This window comes from Oreochromis niloticus, linkage group LG15 (assembly GCF_001858045.2).
Source record: "Oreochromis niloticus isolate F11D_XX linkage group LG15, O_niloticus_UMD_NMBU, whole genome shotgun sequence".
NCBI lineage: Eukaryota > Metazoa > Chordata > Actinopteri > Cichliformes > Cichlidae > Oreochromis > Oreochromis niloticus.
The window spans coordinates 26,271,936-26,293,264 of record NC_031980.2 but is presented as its reverse complement, the minus strand read 5'-3'; the positions used below and the strand labels follow the sequence as shown (position 1 = coordinate 26,293,264).

The window sequence follows — 21,329 nt, the reverse complement described above, 5'->3', positions numbered from 1 at the left end:
CTCATCCGTTGGCCTCAATGGCCTCTCATTCTGAGGTGCCTGATGGTTTGAGGTCACACACTGATGATGGTAGTGGTTTTATTTCAGGTTCAGGAAAAAACAACAAAAAGAAACCATAAAAATAAATCAGAGACAGAGGACTGAATAATTAGAGCTCTGATTTATTATCTCTCTGAGCACGCTCACAAGGAAGACGGATGACAAAAATATACAAAACCAAGAAACAAACGATGAAAATCAGGCATTCATTTTAAATTTACCAAACGCAGACAACAGTACGGCTTTACAATAACTTCATTAAAGAACGGTTTCAGCTTATCTCAACTCAGGTGCAGGGTTTCAGAAAGGTATGGATCCAACTCACGGAGGCCATCAATCAGGGATGAGCTGGCTTCTTCTCCTTTGTTTCGCACCACATCGATCACATCTCGAGCTCGGTCAGCTCTGGGTTTGATTCTGGCTGAATCCATTTCTTCCTTATTTATAATTCCCTGTTGGAGCAGGTTGTCCAGCAGCTGGTTCACAGTCGAATCCGACACTTGATCCACAAACTGCTTCCGAACTGCAAACAGATGCTTGTCTGGTGGGAAGCTCTGGAGCCTCGACCGACTGTGTGTTCTTTGAAGTGTATCTGAGGGCAGGAAGCAGAAAAACGATGTTCAGTAACTTGAAGTGAAGGTGTGACAGAGCTTGTGAGTATGTGATACTGCTTTGTGCACAGAGTAACCTGCAGATACACACCTGCTAAACATCTGGTGCTGTTAAGTGGTGACATACTGACCCTGTTGTGCAGCTTGTGTCTCGTGTATTAAAAACACGTTTGACGTTTGTTTTTGGTTTTGGGTTTTTTTAGTGTGCAGCACACTTTTAGGCTAGTCTTCTAAAAACCTCCAGAGGACAATATAATAGAGTTTGCCCTGACAGCGTTCATTTTTGGTAGTAAAATGATTCAGGTGAACAGGAACACATCGATAACTAACCGTAGATGTTCTCTGGGCTTTAGGTTTTCTTGTTTTCGGTGCCTTCTGACAGACAGCTGTTGATCAGGCACTCGGGTGGACAACTCACTGACTGACACTGTTTATGTACTTTGTCTCACCTATTTCTCTTGTTTCCTCCTCTATCTCTGTGTGTGTGTGTGTGTGTGTGTGTGTGTGTGTGTGTGTGTGTGTGTGTGTGTGTGTGTGTGTGTGTGGTCTGTTTGTTTCAGGGACAGAGCTCACCTGACTTCCTGCTCTTTTGCTGCACACTTGCTGATTACTCACCTGATTGCTGATGGCCTCATTATTGGTGTCCTATTTAGAATGGAGGCTGTACTTTACTGTGCTTGTGTCCAGGATTCCCACCAGTGCATGACAAGTTTAACTTTTCACTTTAAACCTGCTGCCAGTCCTGTTCTGTTTTACTAGCTTGAGTGTACAATTTTAGACAATAATCTCAGTTATATTTGCATACTTCACCCTCCCTCCACAACCTAACTGATATTTACTTTACGTCTACAGTTAAAGCAGTGCTCTTCATTGTATTTTTGCAAAAACACCGCAGTCAGAACTTGGCATGTCATCTGCAGCTAGCATTCTCTTGACTCCCTATTTGGTGAGCTGAGACACTCTAGTTTAACAGCCACACTGATCAATTTCTGGAATTTGGACTGTTCTGGACCCTCAGCTGTGCCTTACTCTTGGCATTTAGAAACTAAAGGAGCCTTTGGGCCTGGACAGTGCTAATGTTGCCAGAATGAGAGTTGATAAAAGAACATCACAGCATGTTTTAAATGGGAGTAAATCATGAATGAAGGAAATAAGGCATACTAAAAAGGCACACTCGTATATCACTCATAATTTCTAATTGAATGTCAGGCGGAGTGATGTAGATATAGGTTTTACCTGGTAGATCAATTGCGCATTTCCAGACATCTGTGTTTGTTTGGCCTTGGATTGTTATTGTGACTTCTTCAGTGTTTGCAGGAAGGCGGATCTGAAATGTTGGAGGGTAGTTTGTTCCAAAATCCAGGTCAAAATCTTCTTCCTACAAAGCAGGACCACAGGATGAGTTTCATAACCACAAAGAGTAGTTTAATTAACAGAAGTACTTACTGGAGGCTGGACTTTATAGGCAACTGGACAGAGAACAGTGTATCTGTGATCTTTGATGAGTTTACATTTGGAAGGCGCTTGGATGAAGTTAGCATCTCTGTATTTCACCCTGACCTTTAAAAGACCATTTTAATTAGAAGGCTTATCCAAAATAGATCAGTGTTATCAGTGTTACCTATTCATCGTCATTACAGAACCGTTTACTATATATCTCAGCAGCTCTGTCAAACATTAGGACTGAGTGAGAAGCTTTTCATAGATCTTTACCTCTTCCACTGGGATGTTGCTTGTCAGGAGAAGCACATTGAGGTTTTGTCTCTGTGTTCTGAAGTTTATTGGTTCAAGAAACAGCAAAACCTGACCCGAAACTGGTTTCTCCTTGTTCCAAAACCTCTTTATGTTCCAGACGAGGCCAAAGGAAGAGAGGTGAGTAACTTCCACGATCACGTGAGTGTCTGTGATCTTTCTAGGCTTGAAGAAATTCATTTTACCAGCAGAGATGTGGACTACAGACAGACAGTCGGAAAGCAGAGCTGTGAAAACAAAAAGCCATCAGACATCTCTTTGACTCCCAAAACTTCCTTACAGTGACAATGAATCTGATTTTAGATATAAAGCCTTGATATGGTGTCCCAGGTCAGATAAAGAATGAAACACTGCTTAGAAATCAGTCATTGGGTTTCCTTGGCTTCTGCACGTTGTTTATTACCGAGGTCTTAAAAAGACCACTCAAAGGTTCCCAATCAGGTTCGTATCAAACATGCGGATTCATCAACAGCACCGACTGCTCAGGAAATAAATGAGCAGCCCAAGCTTCTTATTAAAAACGAATAAATCTTCTTCAGTTATTTTGAAAAAATAAATTTGTTTCTTACGATGGCACAGATGTTTGTACTCACATCCCTCCCATCCTAAGGTCTGTGCTGCCACCTGATTGTTACTGTAATTGTACAGTGTGGTTCATAATTAGGCAGACATTTTAACCGTGCACAATGGGAAAGTTGGGGGATAACTGATGGCTGCTCTTAGTAGAGGTCCTGCTTCTCTACATTCTGCTTAACAGTGGTGGCTGAGTGGATGTGAAATGAAAATATTAGTGAGATCTGCAGGATGTCTGGATTAAAATGTTTGTCAGGCAAACATCAGCAATGGTCAGTCAGCAGGAAAATACCAAATTCTATAGCCAGTAGGGGACGCTATCAGGACTATGGGTTAACAGTTGTGTCATCTCATGAGCAGTGCTTTGCTCACCTTCCTGTGGTTCACAGTGTGGGAGGTGAAGCTGACGGACTGCATCCTTTGAACTCTCAATATTGAAAAGTGGGCTTGCAGCCTTTTTATTGGCTGGCTGGAGGAGGTCCTCATCCCATTGGACAATCCTGTACAGCAGCTCTGCTTCCTGACTTATATTAAACACGAGTCCAGTCAGAGTACACAGGAACATACCTGGACTAGGACACCTGAAACTATGTGACACAGAGGATCTGAATGACCACTGCAAACCTGTTAAACCAAAATATCTGAAAATGGATCTGTAAATTAGAGCTGTTTTCTCGCGTCATATCACACGCGTACGTTCTATAACTGGTTGGCTTTATATTAAACATACAACAACTGCTACAAACAGAGTTTACTTTATTGTTAAACTAGTCATGTGGTTGTTAGTCTAATGAAAAGAAGATGTTACCAGAGATGCTGTAAACAGGGGAGGTGTGGATTTCTTTTCATTACCTGTAACAGATTTGTGCAGACTCAGTTTGAACTGCAGGCGTGAAGCTTGTTGGAGACTAGAATTCAGAAAGCAACATCATCAGTAGCTAGACCAATAACCTGACTGAGTGTTCAGTGAAGAAACAAATTTAGCTGATGTACACGCTGTGAATTATAGGAAAACTGCATGAAAATAATAATAGAAAAAACCCAAATAAACCAGTCAGAGAGAGCAAGAACCTCAAAACTACAATCTCATTTATTATTAAAAGAAGGACTGCACTGAGCAGCTAAGCAACGCCAAAACACCTGAATGACCACAGAAGACAGCTAAAGGTCATGATGACTGAATTATTTCCACAGTTAGAAAAAAAATTTCACAACATCTAACCAAGTCAGGAACTCTGCAGGAGGATCAGAAGGTTGACAATCAAGAGACTCCTTCATGGAGAGTTTATAACAAGGTGTAAACCTGTGGGTACACTCAGGAACAGGAAGGTTAGATCAGACCTTAAAGCATCTGCAGAGCTGCACGTGTCTGAGGCAGTGTTATGGCATGGGCTCTAACACAGGGGAGGCGGGGTTTCATTTAAAATTCACTGTGGTGATGTACAGAACCAAAATTAGAAAAAAGTTGTCTCTGTCCAAATATTTATGGACCTGACTCTATATCAGGAACATCAGGACCTGGTCATTGTTCTCTCACCTCTATCACGTCCTCTTGATCTGTTTCTGCTGTGGTATGATCCAGCTCGAATCCAGAGTCCACTGAGGGCAGAAGACAAAAAGCTGACATCACAAAGGTTTTGCAGCTTTTAATGCATTATTTACTTCTACTTGAAAATACATTTCACTCTTTAAGATCAAAGCTGAACCGTGACCATCCAAGTAAATCATCGCAAAACATGAAATACACACATTCAGATTATCAGATTAACCTCGACTGTTCTGAATGTGACTGTCTTCTCATGGTTTTAGATCTTAAACATGTGAGGAGAATGTGTTTTCCAGAGCTTTAAACTAAATCTCTTATAAATATTTCTGTGGTGAGTTTAGGACACAAAAATTTATAATCATTAAATACTTTCTTGATAACTGAGTTTCAGTACTCACAGGTGTCTGTGGATCTCATCGTTTTCTTCTGCATACTGCAGACACAAGCACAACACCAACAGTTAAAGAGTTAAGCGAACGATTAAGTTTAAACTAACTTTATTAGTGCTACCCACGAGAATCCCAAATAACTATTGTCTCTTATCTCTGCCCTGGATTGCAGCGCCACAGTAACCAAACTGGAACTAACCTGCAAAGGGGTCAGTTTTACCCCCTTCACATTTTAAACTGTTGTTACATCCCCCAGGAGGATGTTGGTTTTCTGCTTTCAACTAACTCCTTATGTTTTGTCTAGGCTCCACCTCCTCTGTCCTGATTGGATGCTACTCACAGAATCCAGCTAATTGTCAATCAGCAGAGAGCTACTTAAGGCCTGTGGAGCTGTGTTTCTGGGCCCTCTGGCCATTCTGATTCCCATATCTGTGCAGGCTTGCATGCCTTTGTGACTTGTATGTACATTTTTGTGTTTTCATGTTCAGACTGCCTGTAGGGGAGAGCTGCCTTTTGTTTTGACACCCTGTTTTCTCCTGTTTAGATTAGATTAGATTAGATTAGATAAAACTTTATTAATCCCTCGGGTGGGTTCCTCCGGGAAATTTGGTTTCCAATAGCACAGCACTGACAGAAGTTACAGAATGTGAGCAGAAATATACCATATATACACATATATAAATACAGAGAAATATATAAATAAAGAGTATATATAAATACAGAGACATATATAAATAAAGAGTATTACAAAAGGGATAAATAGAATAAATAGGAATAAGAATACAAGGGAATTATTCCTATTTATTCTATTTATCCCTTTTGTAATACTCTTTGTTTATATATGTCTCTGTATTTATATATGTGTATATATGGTATATTTCTGCTCACATTCTGTAACTTCTGTCGGTGCTGTGCTATTGTTTATGTGTTGTTAGGTAGGTTATGGTTATAGGTTGTATATTTTGTTTTCTTTGGAGTTAGGTAAGTTTCTTTTATTTTCATATCAGGGATGTTTTGTTTGTTACGTTGGCCTTGGCTCTCCCTGAAGTTAACCCTCAGTCTGAACCAGAATTTCAACACAAACATGAAATAAACCTTTTAAAATTACCATCTTGGCTCCTCCTTCACTATTTACCTTTATGTTAGTCCCTTCAAACCCCCTAGATTAACCAGGCCGACGTAACATAAATGCTCTCCCCTACAGGCACAGACTTCAAGAAGCTCTACTACTCAACCTAGTTCTGCAAGCTCATCTGCTGTTGATGAAACGACCTCCTCCCCTGTTAACCCAGGTTATTTTGATGTGAGTAAAAACATCGTGTTGGTGCCTCCATTCCGTGAATCAGAAGTTGATATATATTTCAATGTGTTTGAACGTGTTGCTGCATCATTGCACTGGCCAAGAGAAGTTTGGCCATTGCTTCTTCAGTGCAAATTGGTAGGGAAAGTACAAGAAGTCTGTTCTGCTTTGTCTTTGGAAGAAAGTTTGAAATATGATGTAGTGAAGTCTGCTATCCTTGCTGCTTATGAACTTGTTCCCGAAGCGTATAGGCAACGCTTTCGTAATCATAAAAGAACAGCAAATCAGACTTTTGTAGAGTTTACTCGTGAAAAAGCTACTCTTTTTGATAAATGGATAACAGTGAGTAAAGTTCCTGACAACTCATTACGTGAACTAATACTGCTGGAAGAGTTTAAAAATGGCCCGCCAGAACCTGTTCATTAAGGTTGTACACCTTAATGAACAGAAGGTTTCAACTTTGAAAGAAGCAGCTGTGGTAGCTGATGAATTTGTGTTGACCCAAAAAAATGTTTTTGTGCAGAAACGTGAAGTTGCCCCCAGAGAATCTCTCCCACAAAAGGACCCTTCAAGCCCACGACAGACTTTTGCTTCAAAGACTGAAAGGGAATGTTTCTATTGTCATGTTCTTGTTGAATGTCCCGCTTTGAAGCGCAAGAACCAGTCACCAAAAGGAGTAGGTTTAATTAAAACCATTTATGCCAAGAAAGGAGAACAAAGTGAAGGAGTTGATCCCTGCTTCAAACCCTTCCTCTTAGATGGCACTGTGTCACTGACTGGAAAGCCCGAGGATGAAAAACCCATTCGAATACTCAGAGATACAGGAGGGTCCTGATCTTTGCTTTTATCTGATGTATTACCCTTGGGTGACCATTCCTCTTGTCATGGTAGCATTCTGATTCAAGGAGTTGAAATGGGGTATGTTGAAGCTCCTTTGCATTATGTACACATCAAGTCAAAGTTGATTAATGGCATCTTCTCTGTGGCAGTACGCCCCACACTTCCCATAAAAGGGGTGCAGTTCATTTTGGGAAATGACATTGCTGGTGGAAAAGTGCAACCTGTTCCTGAAGTAACAGATGACCCAAAATCAAACTTGAAGAGCAATGACCTAGCAACATGTTTTCCATCTGTTTTTCCTGCTTGTGTTCTCACCAGGGCTCAAACAAGACATAAAGCTGCAGAGACTGATTTGGCAGACTCTTTGTTGGCTCAGGCTCTGGCTACAGATGTTTTGCAACCCCTGACTGATCTTAAAAGTGGCTCAAAGGATACTGAGAAGTGGAAGGATCTCCATATTTCACAGTTGGACTTGCCGGTCACACGTGAAAGCCTTATTGCTGCTCAGAAGTCTGATCCCTCATTGACTAAATGCTTTACTTCTCTTTCTGAAACAGGAAATAAGAAGGCTTTTTATTTCTTGGAAGATGGGGTCTTGATGCGCAAGTGGACTGCACACCCAAGTTTAACAGCAGACGTAGAGGGAAGCTGTTCTGATGACTGTGACTGGAGCACTACTTATCAGATTGTTTGCCTCTTGAATATCGTCACTATGTAGTCTCTCTTGCACATGAGCACCCCCTGTCTGGACATTTGGGAGTTACAAAAACATACAATAAGATACTCAACCATTTCTTTTGGCCAGGATTGAAGGCTGATGTAGTTGAGTTTTGCCGCACTTGTAAAACATGTCAGATTGCAGGAAAGCCAAACCAGACTGTTCCTATAGCTCCTCTTTATTCTATACCAGTACTTGGTGAACCTTTTGAGCGGGTCATTGTGGACTGTGCTGGTCCATTGCCCAAGACAAAGAATGGTAATCAGTTTTTACTGACTGAAATGTGTGCTTCGACTCGTTTTCCAGAAGCTGTCCCACTCAGAAGAATAACTGCACCTTTGGTGATTAAAGTTTTGACAAAGTTCTTCACTACTTTTGGTCTACCGAAAGTAGTCCAGACAGACCAAGGAACTAACTTTCTGTCTAAACTTTTCAAGCAGGTCATGCAGACTCTTGGGATTAAGCATGTTGTGTCAAGTGCATACCATCCTGAGTCTCAAGGAGCATTAGAGCGCTGGTACCAGACACTCAAGGCAATGTTGCAGAAATACTGCTTGGAGACTGGAAAAGAGTGGGATGAGGGAGTACCCCTGATGGTGTTTGCTATTCGCGAAGCTAAGCAAGAATCCCTTGGGTTTAGCCCAAATGAACTAGTGTTTGGACATTCTGTTCGGGGACCTTTGAAGTTGCTGAAAGAACGGTTCTTGTCAACAGACCATATGGTGAAAACTAATGTTCTGGATTATGTTTCACAGTTCAGAGAGCGCCTCCATAAGGCCAGGTTGGCAGCTGCAGAAGCCCTCTCCTCTGCTCAGGGGAAGATGAAGAGTTGGTATGATAAGAAAGCCGTTCCTCGATCTTTCAATTCAGGTGACAAGGTTTTGGTTCTTCTACCAACTGCTAGCTCTGCATTGTCCGGCCGCTTCTCTGGACCATACCAGGTGGATAAGAGAGTAAATGACACTGACTATCTGATAAAAACACCAGACAGGAAGCGTAAAACACGCTTGTGCCATCTCAATATGCTCAAATCTTTTCATTCTAGAGCTGATCCTCTCTGTGGTCCCGCAGATAAGTCTGCGGCATCTCCGTCAAAGCAAATTTCATCTCCAGAAACTCTCTTGTTAAGCTGTTCCTCAGGACTGAGGTCGAGTTTAGATGAAGATGGGCTCAAACTTTGTGATGCCAGCTACCAGAGTGCCAGAATTCTTAATTCTGAGGTACTGTCCCAGTTGTCTATATATCTTTCTCACTTAACACATGATCATTGATTAGATATTGAAGGGCTTGTCAAGACTCATTCAAAACTCTTCGGTGACATACCTTCCCATACTACTGTAATAGAGCACAACATTGATGTTGGGAATGCAGTGCCTATTAAGCAGCATGCTTACCGTGTCAATATGGCAAAAAGAGAAATGATAAACAAGGAAGTAGACTACCTTCTGAAGCATGGATTGGCTATACCAAGCTATAGTATATGGCGCTCCCTGTGCCTGGTTATGCCAAAATCAGATGGAACACCTCGCTTTTGCACAGATTTCCGCAAGGTAAATGCAGTAACAGTGCCTGATTCCTTCCCACTGAGGACTGTATCGACAGCGTCGGGTCTGCTGCTTATGTGAATAAACTTGACCTTCTTAAAGGTTACTGGCAAGTAGTGATGGGTAGATGAGGCCTCGTGAAGCGTTTCAGCACATTCTCCAAACTGTATCGATACTGTGTCGACACAGTGTTGCTGTTTTGCGCCATACTGACACCTGCTGGACCTTAAATATCATTGCAGGCAACTTACTTGAGACTCACAACAGACACTGATTCAATGACCTAGTCATACTTGTACACTGTAAGGTATTGTACTTTCCATGGAATCATTTTATATGTTTTACATTGCAAATATTGTAGAAATCTTTAAAATATACTGTGAATTACATTAAGTGAAAATTAAATGAAAGTATTGTGAATATAATATTACCCATTTAAATGTAATTGACTCAGAGTTTATTATAAATTTCTATTCGGAAAAATAAGTTTATCCAATGTTTTTGCATTCAGTCTATTGCGTTTTGGGTTTTTTGTTTTTTTGACACCATTTCCCCAGCTTTGGAAAACTCACAGGCATAGCTGAAGCTGGGGTACACAAAAACTGTAAAGCCAGGTGGAAAAGGTTCTGATAAGATGTCTTCCTATTCCCCCAGTACGTTAAAGGATCCTCTGATCTCGGAATTTTTCTCTCCGACACTCTCCACAATACTAAGGGGTTGACAGTCCTTTATAATAAAATTCAGGACTGCCTGGTCCAGAACAGTCTTCCTAGATGCTTGATTTCAAAATAATAAAACACATATTAATAAAAAAAATGATGATAAAGCTGTTCAGTGTCAATATAGGCCTACTTGTGTTCATTCTCGGTGTGTTTGTTGACTCATTTTCACGTTTGGCTCTGTAATGCCTAAACACTGAGGAGGTGCTTTTGTTTGTGTAAGAAAGCTCCGCAGAACAGATGCGACATTGCATAAAATGAAATAATTTACACTGCAGGTCACATTGCTGTTTTTCCTATTCTGATAGATTACACTGAAACAAAGACAGACAAACTATTTGCAGTTAAAAGATCAAAATGATCACACACAGCAGAAACATTTCTTTTTCTTTCTCTTTCGAGCTCCATTTTGTTATGGAGAGATGTGTATTTTTATTTATCTTTGCGAGAGTAATTTTGTGGTTTTTTTGGTGGCGACTCGTTCCGTTGACAGATGCGGATGCGGTACCTTTTAAACACAGTTTGGCGCGTTGGCAATGAGCGATACAGTAGCTGTATCGATCACGTGACTTTTTCTTAAAGCGACGCACGCACCGACACAGGCTTCACTCTGTGAGCTTGATACAAGCCCCGGTGCGTCAGTGTTGCTGGACCCATCACTACTGGCAAGTTCATGTGACAAAAAGAGCATCAGAAATCTCAGCTTTCGTAACATCTGATCACTTTTTACAATATACAGTCATGGCATTTGGAATGAGAAATGCTCCTGCTAGGCTAATGTCAACTGTATTATCTGGTGTGGCAAACATGCTTTTGAATGTGCAAAAGGTCTTCTGTCGAGTTCACCTGTTCTTGTTGCTCCAGACTTTTCTAAACCGTTCAACCTTGAAGTGGATGCCAGTGAGGTGGGGGCTGGACTGTTCTTCTTCAAGATGATGGACACGGAGTGAGTCATCCTGTCTGCTTCTTTGGCAAGAAGTTCCATGCTTATCAAAGTCGGTACTCAACAATTGAAAAGGAGACTCTGGCCATGCTTCAGGCTCTTCAACATTTTGATGTGTATGTGGGATCTACTTCACAACCTGTGGAGGTCTTCACTGATCACAATCCTCTCGTGTTCCTCTCACGCATGTATAACAACAATCAACGACTGATGAGGTGGGCTTTAATTTCACAACACTACAACATTGAAATAAAGCATAAGAGAGGACGTGAAAACATTGTGGCAGATGCCCTTTCAAGGATGTGATGGTGTGTAAGGTTAACGCTCGTCCGGGATCTGGCCCCGTTCTGCCTGTAAGGGAGAGCTGCCTCAAAACAAAAGGCAGCTCTCCCCTACAGGCAGTCTGAACATGAAAACACAAAAATGCACATACAAGGCATACAAAGGCATGCAAGCCTGCACAGGTATGGGAATCAGAATGGCCAGAGGGCCCAGAAACACAGTTCCACAGGCCTTAAGTAGCTCTCTGCTGATTGACAATTAGCTGGATTCTGTGAGAAACATCCAGTCAGGACAGAGGAGGTGGAGCCTAGACAAAACATAAGGAGTTAGTTGAAAGAAGAAAACCAACATCCTCATGGGGGATGTAACACTGTGCATGACTCACATAAAATGAATCTTCTTCTTTCAGTTGCTCCCTTATTCGACAGTGGATGATCCACATGTCTAATTTGGCATAGATTTTTTTGTTGGATGACCTTTCTAACTCCTCCCATCCAGGGACTTGTCTCTCTTCCTGGTCTTTAACCAGGAACATTGGTATTTAGTGTACGGAGGCAGAATTACAAAACACTTCCAAAATACTGATCAAACTGACTGTACACTTTACTACAAGGGCAGCTGGATAGTGTAGTGCTAAGACCACACACCTTTGGAGTGGATGTTGCAAGTTTGATTCCCTCACAGTATCCAGTAAGGGTCCTGGCTAGGCCCCCCATGCCAAACACCACGGCCTGGAATGGGGCGGCTACGTCCGCAGCTCGGACACAACACATTTCACTGCATGTTGTACTCTTTATGATTATGTATGTGACCAGTAAAGCTCGTTTCTCGTTTCTTCTAAGGTGCCGTCTTTTAGGTTTGATAGATATAAAACTAGAGAGGGAACTGGAAAAATGAAATAATGATATTTATGACTTTTTTACATAGAATTTGCATATTTTGCAGATGTCAGTCAGCACATGGATGGTGGTGGTTTTAATCATAAAGGATCATTTCAAAATGTACGAACAACCGACCTCCAAATGTGTGAAAACCACTGCTGTCAATGCTTTGTAACAAGCTGCCAAACATCAGAAAAACTGTCAGCAACTGTGTAGCTGAAAATTCAAATAACTCTAGCAACATGCATTAAGTCACAGCAACACCAGAGCCAGAGCTGAGATTAAGGTCCTGACACACTCAGGTGTTGTTTGTGTTCATTCTGTGGGGAGAAGAATGACCACGTTTATACGATGCAATCGTTTTATGGTAGGAACTGTGAACTCTAGCCCAACAACTAAACTTTTTGTTTGCATAAACGTCTAACAGGAACATAATGGCACATCAGGGTGCTGAAGTTAGTCTAATTTAAAGAAAACATTATCTGATGGGCTGTAAAAAGGTGGAGGTGTGGATTTCTTGTCATTACCTGTAGAAGATTCGTGCAGACTCAGTTTGAACTGCATGTTGGAAGCTTGTTGGAGACTAGAATTCAGAAAGGAACATGATCAGGACTTTTAGGACCAATAACCTGACTGAGTGTTGAGTGAAGAAACAAACTGAACTCTAGCATGCTGTTCACAAGGATACAGGACTGGAATTACACATTCGAGTTGGAACAGGTGCAGAGCTAAAAGCAGCTTGGTAACACAAACATCTGTGCAGTGATGGAATAAAACCAGCTTCTACTGTGAGTGAGTTTTCATTGCTGATGGCCTCTTTGTCACCAAGCTGCAGCAGGTATTTTACAAATCTATGATCAGGAACCTCAGGATCTGGTCATTGTTCTCTCACCTCCATCACGTCCTCCTGATCTGTTTCTTCTGTGGTATGATCCAGCTCGAATCCCGAGTCCACTGAGGGCAGAAGACAAAAACCTGACATCTTCCGGTAGTGAGAAGACTGACATCACAAAGGTTTTGCAGCTTTTTATGCATCAGTTACTACTATTTGAAAATATATTTCACTCATTAAGATCAAAGCTGAACCGTGACCATCCAAGTAAATCATCGTAAAACATTATAAAACAGAACACATGAAATACATACATTCAGATTATCGGACTAACCTTGACTGTTCTTAACGTGACTGTATTCTCATGGTTTTAGATCTTAAACATGTGAGGAGAATGTGTTTTCCAGAGCTTTAAACTAAATACAAAAACACACTTTTTAACTAGATTTATTGATGACAGAACTCAATACTAGTTTCAGTACTCACATGTGTCTCTGGAAGTTGTAATCGACCTCTCTGGGACACTGCAGACACAAGCACACTAACAGGTAAAGGCTCAAGTGAAAACCGACCACATTTTGTTTGAATTAACTTTATTAAATCTTCCAATGAGGATCTCAAATAACCAGTGCAGTCGACCACCGCCTATTCGTGGTTCAGTATTTACAGATTCACTTATACATGGATTTTTCTGTGGAGCGTAACTCCAAATGATTTGTTGCCCTTTTCTATTGCACTGTTGTGGCAAGCAGTGCCTAACTGGTCCAGGAGAAGGTAAAATCTGAATGGACTGTTGATGTAGCATGACAACTGGTCTTATCACTTGGTCATAGGATTAGTATGGGTGTCATCACGAGAGTGCTCTAGTGGAAACTCTTCCATGGAGTGAATCACTGGTGGCAGTGGGCCTCACGAGAATGCCCTGCCATCTCCTCCTCCCCAGAGTTGGCGTCAGGCGACCACATGTCACCACTGAGCACAGCACAGACACTACACACCGCTAAAGGTCGTGAATGCATCCCCACACACTGCCCTAACAGGTTATTAAATCTGTCCCCAGAATTAAAGGATGCCTCAGGCACAAGCCGACTGCAGTCTTTACTATATGCATTTTGTGTTTTATTTGCAGCAGCACTATGGGATATTCATGAATGCCCCCAAGCACACGTACAACCTCCACATACTCTGCCTCAAACAATGCCCTGGGCTGGTAGACCAGGGTCTTTGTACACCCTGAATCCACCATAGTCTAGTGTATACCCCCTTGGCACCTTACCAGCACACTGTATGTCCCTCTCAGACCAAGGGAGGGTGTTGGAGGGCTGGCAACATGAAACACCTGTCCCACCTCCTTCTGCAGACACTCCCGGCAGATGTGTCCTGTTCACCTACACTGCCAGCACTCCTGCCCTGACACTCATGCAGCTCCCAGTGAGTGGGGTGCAGCCCGAGACTCGCTGAACCGACTACACTGTTCCTGACTCCATGAACTGGTCCAGGGTGAGCAAGTTCAGCAGCTGAGCTTCCCCCTCTGACATCGGAAAAGCAGCTTCTCACTACCGGAAGGCTAAGCGCTGCCCTTTGAGTTTCCCTGGCTAGATGAGGCATAAACTGCAGCAACCATTTCTATTTCTCCTCGGCCACCGGCAAACCTCTGCAATGGCCTGAAAAACTTCCAGGAAGGCCTGGGGGTCCTCTCCCTCCTGCAGCCAATGGAGCATCACCACTGGGCCCACCAATGGAGAACAATAGTGTGGGCCAGCTTCCCCTGACACCAAAACCCTGAACCCTCCTCCCCTGCAGTTGACGCACAGACCCCACCCCACCAGAAATTATAGAAACAACACACAAACAAGGATCCACAGTGCCCACCCAAAGTAAAAACTGAATGGACTGTTGATGTAGAGCATGACAACTGGTCTTCAAAATAACTTCACTGTCTTTACTGCCCTCTATCAGGTCTGCAGCAATATACCCACCAAGTATGAGTTAGATCAACAGGTGTTGAGCAAACTGCTCCTCTGTTCAATGAAGTCTGAATGAAAGTGTATGGATAAGTTATGCTTCAGTTTAACAAGCATAACCCAGTTGAATTTTTATTTATTTGATTACCTGTCTGAAAGTTTTCTATCCCAAGTAAGTTTACCTCTTGCATCCTGAAAAGGATAAAGGCACAACATTAGTATGAGGATATAAGAGGGGAAGAAGAATTATTCAGCTTTGTTCTCATAGACACAGAGGCAGACAAAATGATTTAAAACACAATGTAATTACTCTATGTATGTAGAAAAATATTAATCATTAGATCAAATATTAACAATATGGTGCCCATAGGCAAAGGTGCCAAAGGTGCTAGCAGGATGCCTGCACACCAAAGCTGTTTTTTTCTTTTCTTCTAATCTTGGCTGCTCCCTTTATGGTTGACATAGTGGATCATCTGCCTCCATCTCACACTATCCCTAGCATCTTTCCCTGCCACTCCAATCATCTGCATATCCTCTCTTTCAGTGCATAAACTTGTGGTCTTGCTCCTTTCCTCTAACCTAGTAGACTGCACACCAAAACTGTTTGTCTTTCAAATTCCTTTCTGTGACTGCATTGAGAGTAGCTATATTTTAACAGAGATTTTTAATTAATGCATTTTTAATTTCTAAACAAAGAGGACGATAGTTCAAGAATCAAACTACCCCACTCACCACAGGATTAAGCCCACTCACAGGTGAAGTAAATAGGCTGATAATCTTATTACAATGAAATATTCTGATGATATTCTGACAGTCATATGGATTTTAATTTGATATGCATTATCGACCCCCACTCTGGGCAACATTACTCCCCAGTATCAGTGACCTCTCCCAATAGGACACTGTCACATCACAACTGCTTCAGAACAGCCTGAGGAATATGACAAAAAGCCCAAAGTACTGATGTGGACTTCAAGTTCCCTAGATAAAAATCAGACTGAGCATTTGTGGGATGTGCTGAGGTCCAGTCTCCATACACCATGAGAAAAAACGTGTTTCTGAGTGAATGACACCCATCTGCAGACTGAATTATCTGTCCTACAGCTTTTCTAATGGATGAGACTACTCATACTCAACTGCACACAGAGACACTGAAGAACCAGGTGACCAGAACCCAAATCCAGGGTAGAGAAGCTCAGTGAATGTGGTGCTGAAGGTGTGGAGGTGGATCAGAGTGTCGGAGGAGACTCTGTAGAAGGACAGAGTGCCACCAGGACAGTCCACATACACCCCTACTCTGTGAGAGACTGAGGAGGAGGAGGAGGAGATGGATGCTGTTTTGTCATTGTGCCAGACATGGTAACAGGCGTCATCAGAGCACCTCAGACTCCAGGACTGATCATTGCTTCCAAACCTGCAGCCATTACTGCTTCCTTTCTTTTTTATTCCTCGGTAACTCACTGATAAATCAACCTTCCCTCTCCACTCCACCTCCCAGTAATATCGACCAGTCAGACCATTTCTACAGAGCAGCTGAGGAAGCTCGAATCTGTCATGATGGTCAGGATATGACTGATCCTCCTTCACCAATGTCATTTTCCTGTTGTTGTCAGACAGCTTGATCTTTGTATGTATTGTGTTTGCGCTGGGTGTGGGTTCACAGATATCTAGGGAGAACGAACACAATACAGCTGCAGTTACTCATCCATCATCTGTTCATTGATTGACTCTTTGATGATGACTCCTGACATCACAGATGTGAATGAGTGATGTGACAGTTTAAAGATGGTTGAATGTGTGCTGCTTTGTTTTCATGAATCATATCAAAAACACGCTTACACTTCCTCAGACCTGGTCTCAACCATCGGACTCCAGCAGGCCTCACCCTAAAAGGAGGAGGGGGGTCAGATTACCTCAGTGTCTTTCACACATCAACATTACATGTATTTGTAATACATACAATGCAATAATGGTTGTCTAATAGACTCTATTGTGTTCATGTAAATGGGGATTCTTTTTCACAATCAGAAGGAAATCACACTAAGGTAATTATGGAGTTCAGGGTTCCATGCTAGGACTGTGCTAGTCTTACATTTGATCAGTATCTCTAACATTAGAGCCATCTTGACTCAGAGTGAAGCTAAAAAACTAGTTTGTGCATTCATTACTTCTAGTCTGGACTATATACTTGAGGGGTCAGGTGGAATGTGTGTAGGGTGACAGTCAGTGGCGGGGCCCTGTGGTTTTGTACCTGGCTACTAAGGCTGACTTGAATGGAACTTGAGCTGCTGCATGAGGTTGAGAGATACCAGCTAGATATAGTCAGGCTCACCGCAGTGCATGGCTTGGGCTCTGGAATTAATCTCCTGGAAAGGGGTTGAATTCTGCTCCAGTCTGGAGTAGCCCTCAGTCGGATTAGATCGGGCAGGGATGCCTGATACTTCAGGACGTGACTGTTGGGAAAGGCCTGCCTGATTTAATCCAACCTCGAGTGGTGTTCTGTTATTGGACTTCTGTGCAAATTACACTTTATCCATGACAAACACTGACTGTCAACAACTGATTCTCTAATCGTATTATCTGATCTGGAGCCATAGGTTCTGGTAAAGAGAGAGGTGCCAAGCTGTCAATTAATCACCCCTTGGTAGTGAGTTGGATTAGGTGGCAAGGGAGGATGCTGGACAGACCTCGCCCTCCTAAACGTATAGTGAGCGTGTGCTGGGAACAGCTGGCAGGGATGGACCATATTCTGCTGTGGGACTTCAGAGGCAGCTAACAGGTACAAGGAGGCCAAATGGAATGCAGATTGGGCAGTAGCTGAAGCAAAGTAGCAAGAGAAATTTGGTGAAGCAGAGGAAAAAGACTTTTGATCTGCCTTGAAGAGGTTCTGGCAAACCATTAGGCAATGTTATAAAAATAAATCTAATAAATAATGACCGATTGAATGACCTTTTGAAATAATTATGTCCTAATCAATAAGACTATTAAAAGTTGCAGCAAGTGAAAATACAAAAGAAGTTTTCTTCAGCCTGGAGTCTTCTTTTATACATACATAATAAGCCAATTTTTGTTCTTGGAGTTGCTTGAAGACATGCTACACACATACATTCATATCCAATTAGTACTTTTACTGTCATGAAAGGAAAAACGTTTGCTACTTGTGTGATTGTTCATGTAACACATTTATTCAGCATGATGGACAGGCTGAGTAAAGAAAAGAGATTGACTATCACACACTGTCTGTGGCTGTACAAGACCTCCCATACCTAAGGTTTTTCAGTTTCGATTGTTGGTCCTCTAGTCTAGCTGACAGCAGAGCCACTCCTGAGTCTCCTGGATGATTATAGCTCAGGTCAAGGTCTCTCAGATGGGAAGGGTTAGATCTCAGAGCTGAGGCCAGAGAAGCACAGCTGTCCTTTGTGATAAGACAACCTGAAAGACTGGAGGCAAACAAAACAACACAAGACTCACGTTTACTCCTTTAACACAAGCAAAAGAAAATACTTTAATTCACTTTTCTTCTTCTTTCGATCAAACAGGTTGATTCCATCAAAATAAATACTAAGCAGAGAAAAACTTCAGAGTCCTTTCTGAATACTTCTTAAATAAAAAATAAAAATAAAATAAAAAACAAGGTGCCTCAGTTATATAAAAATATGTTTAAGTCCCGACACTAAGCTTGGCAGATTTGTTTGGCCAAACATATACCACTTCCTCAAGAAAAAAATTATTTAAATTAAAGCATTAAATTGAAAACAACACTAAGTGGCAGTGCTTAATACTCGTACCTCACAAGATAATCCCTCCATCCTTTATTTTAATCACTTAAGTTAAACAGGTAATGAAGAAAATGGATGGATTGATTACAAAATAAAAATAATGGAAATAAATCCAGAAATTAGTGATGAAGTTTAGTAAACCGTCATTTGACAACTGACATTAGTAAAGAAAATCCTAACCAAGGTAGTAGTTTTTTAAATTATGAAAATTATCTTTCTGTTATCTTTTTAATGTTACCTGACCTCAGAGTTTCCAGTTTGCATTGTGGATTCTCGAGTCCTGCGGACAGAAGCTTCACTCCAGGATCCTGCAGGTCATTGTTACTCAGGTCCAGCTCTCTCAAGCTAGAAGACTGGGAGCTGAGAACTGAGGACAGAGTTTTACAGCTTCTCTCTGTAAAATTACAAGAGCTCAGACTGAATAGAAAATGACAAGAAAAAAAAGAATAAATTAAGTTTCAGTCAGTACCAGCACATTTGAATCACCAGGACTAAATAGAATCTCTAAACACTTACAGTGCTTTCCTGGTTACTTTGACCACTGGTAGCAGCCTCAGAAGAGCCTCCTCTGAAGCAGAGCATTTCCTTAGGTCAAACACATCCAAATCTTCTGATGACAGTAAGATGAAGACCAAAGCTGACCACTGAGCAGGAGACAGTTTTTGTTGTGAAAGACTTCCTGAACTCAAAGACTTTTGGATCTCCTCCCATAGAGAACAATCATTAATTTCATTCAGACAGTGGAACAGATTAATGCTTCTTTCTGCAGACAGATTCTCACTGAGCTTCTTCTTGATGTACTGGACTGTTTCCTGACTGTTCAGTGAGCTATTTCCTGTCTGTGTCAGTAGACCCTGTAGAAGAATCTGGTTGGTATGAAGTGAAAGACCCAAGAGGAAGCGAAGGAACAAGTCAAGGTGTGCATGTGGACTCTGTAAGGCCTTATCCACAGCACTCTGGTGGAGATTTTTCCTTTTAGGTTTATTTTGCAAAAGTTTAGACCACCAGGATGTTTGCTGTTTTTCTAGCAGGTTGACTCCAGAGTTGATGAAGGTCAGATGGACATATAAAGCAGCTAGAAACTCTTGAACACTCAGATGGATGAAGCAGAACACCTTGTCCTGGTACAGCCCTCTCTCCTCTTTAAAGATCTGTGTGAACACTCCTGAGTACACCGAGGCTGCTCTGACATCGATGCCACACTCTGTTAGGTCTGATTCATAGAAGATCAGGTTTCCTTTCTGCAGCTGATCAAAAGCCAGTTTTCCCAGAGACTCGATCATCTTCCTGCTCTCTGGACTCCAATGTGGATCTGTCTCAGCTCCTCCATCATACTTGACCTTCTTCACTTTGGCCTGAACCACCAGGAAGTGGATGTACATCTCAGTCAGGGTCTTGGGCAGCTCTCCCCCCTCTCTGGTTTTCAGCACATCCTCCAGAACTGTAGCAGTGATCCAGCAGAAGACTGGAATGTGGCACATGATGTGGAGGCTTTGTGATGTCTTGATGTGGGAGAAGATCTTGGTTACCTGGTTCTTATCTCTGAATCTCTTCTTGAAGTACTCCTCCTTTTGTGGGTCAGTGAATCCATTGAGCTCTGTCATCACACCAACATACTCAGGAGGGATCTGATTGGCTGCTGCAGGTCGTGTGGTTATCCAGAGGCGAGCAGAAGGAAGCAGTTTCCCCCTGATGAGGTTTATCAGCAGCACATCCACTGAGGTGGACTCTGTAACATCAGTCAGAATTGTAGTTTTGTGGAAGTCCAGAGTAAATCGACACTCATCCAGACCATCAAAGATGAACACAACCTGGAAGTCTTCAAAGCTGCAGATTCCTGCTTCTTTGGTTTCAGGAAACAAGTGATGAACAAGTTCCACCAAGCTGAACTTTTTCTCTTTCAGCACATTCAGTTCTCTGAAAGTGAATGGAAACATGAACTGGATGTCCTGGTTGGCTTTGTCTTCAGCCCAGTCCAGAGTGAACTTCTGTGTTAGGACTGTTTTCCCAATGCCAGCCACTCCCTTTGTCAGCACTGATCTTATTGGTTTATCTTTAACAGATGAGGCTTTAAAGATGTCTTCTTGTCTGATTGTTGTTTCTGGTCTGTCTGGTTTCCTGGATACTGTTTCAGTCTGTCTGACCTCATGTTCATCACTGACCCCTACAGTCCCTCCCTCTGTGATGTAGAGCTCTATGTAAATCTGATTAAGAAGGGTTGGGTTTCCTGCTTTAGTGATCCCTCCAAACACAAACTGGAACTTCTTCTTCAGGTTAGGCTGACACTTTAGAAGATCCTCTGAGTAAAATAACAACACATATTTAGATAATATGAAGCTTATGTGTAAGTTCATGTGTTATGACCCAGGTCATGATTTTGTGTGTTGTCTTCGGTCGTCACACCCAGTGTTGGGAAGGTTACTTTTAAAATGTATTCCACTACAGATTACAGAATACATGCTCCCAAATGTATTTTGTAATGTATTCTGTTATGTTACTCAATGAGAGTAATGTATTCTGAATACTTTGGATTACTTAACCCTTTAAAGCCGGTCGGAGCGGCCACGCTCCGTTTTGCGTAACTATTTTTAAATCCCCATAGAACCGGAACCACGTA

General features: G+C 42.0%; 1 protein-coding gene across 1 annotated transcript; it reads right to left on the bottom strand.

Moving 5' to 3' along the window:
* Positions 1-69: 69 nt before the first annotated feature.
* Positions 70-21,066, bottom strand: LOC100697750 (uncharacterized). Its single transcript, XM_019345522.2, has 17 exons — positions 19,229-21,066; positions 18,956-19,129; positions 18,200-18,373; positions 16,773-16,819; positions 16,071-16,600; positions 15,082-15,125; positions 13,456-13,493; positions 13,030-13,091; positions 12,665-12,720; positions 4,920-4,954; positions 4,513-4,574; positions 3,828-3,883; positions 3,348-3,499; positions 2,364-2,629; positions 2,097-2,210; positions 1,887-2,028; positions 70-631 (listed from the first exon to the last, which is right to left on the bottom strand). The coding sequence occupies exons 1-17, from the start codon at positions 21,064-21,066 to the stop codon at positions 321-323; spliced, it is 4,101 nt and encodes a 1,366-aa protein (XP_019201067.2). The 3' UTR covers positions 70-320.
* Between the last annotated feature and the right edge of the window lie 263 nt (positions 21,067-21,329).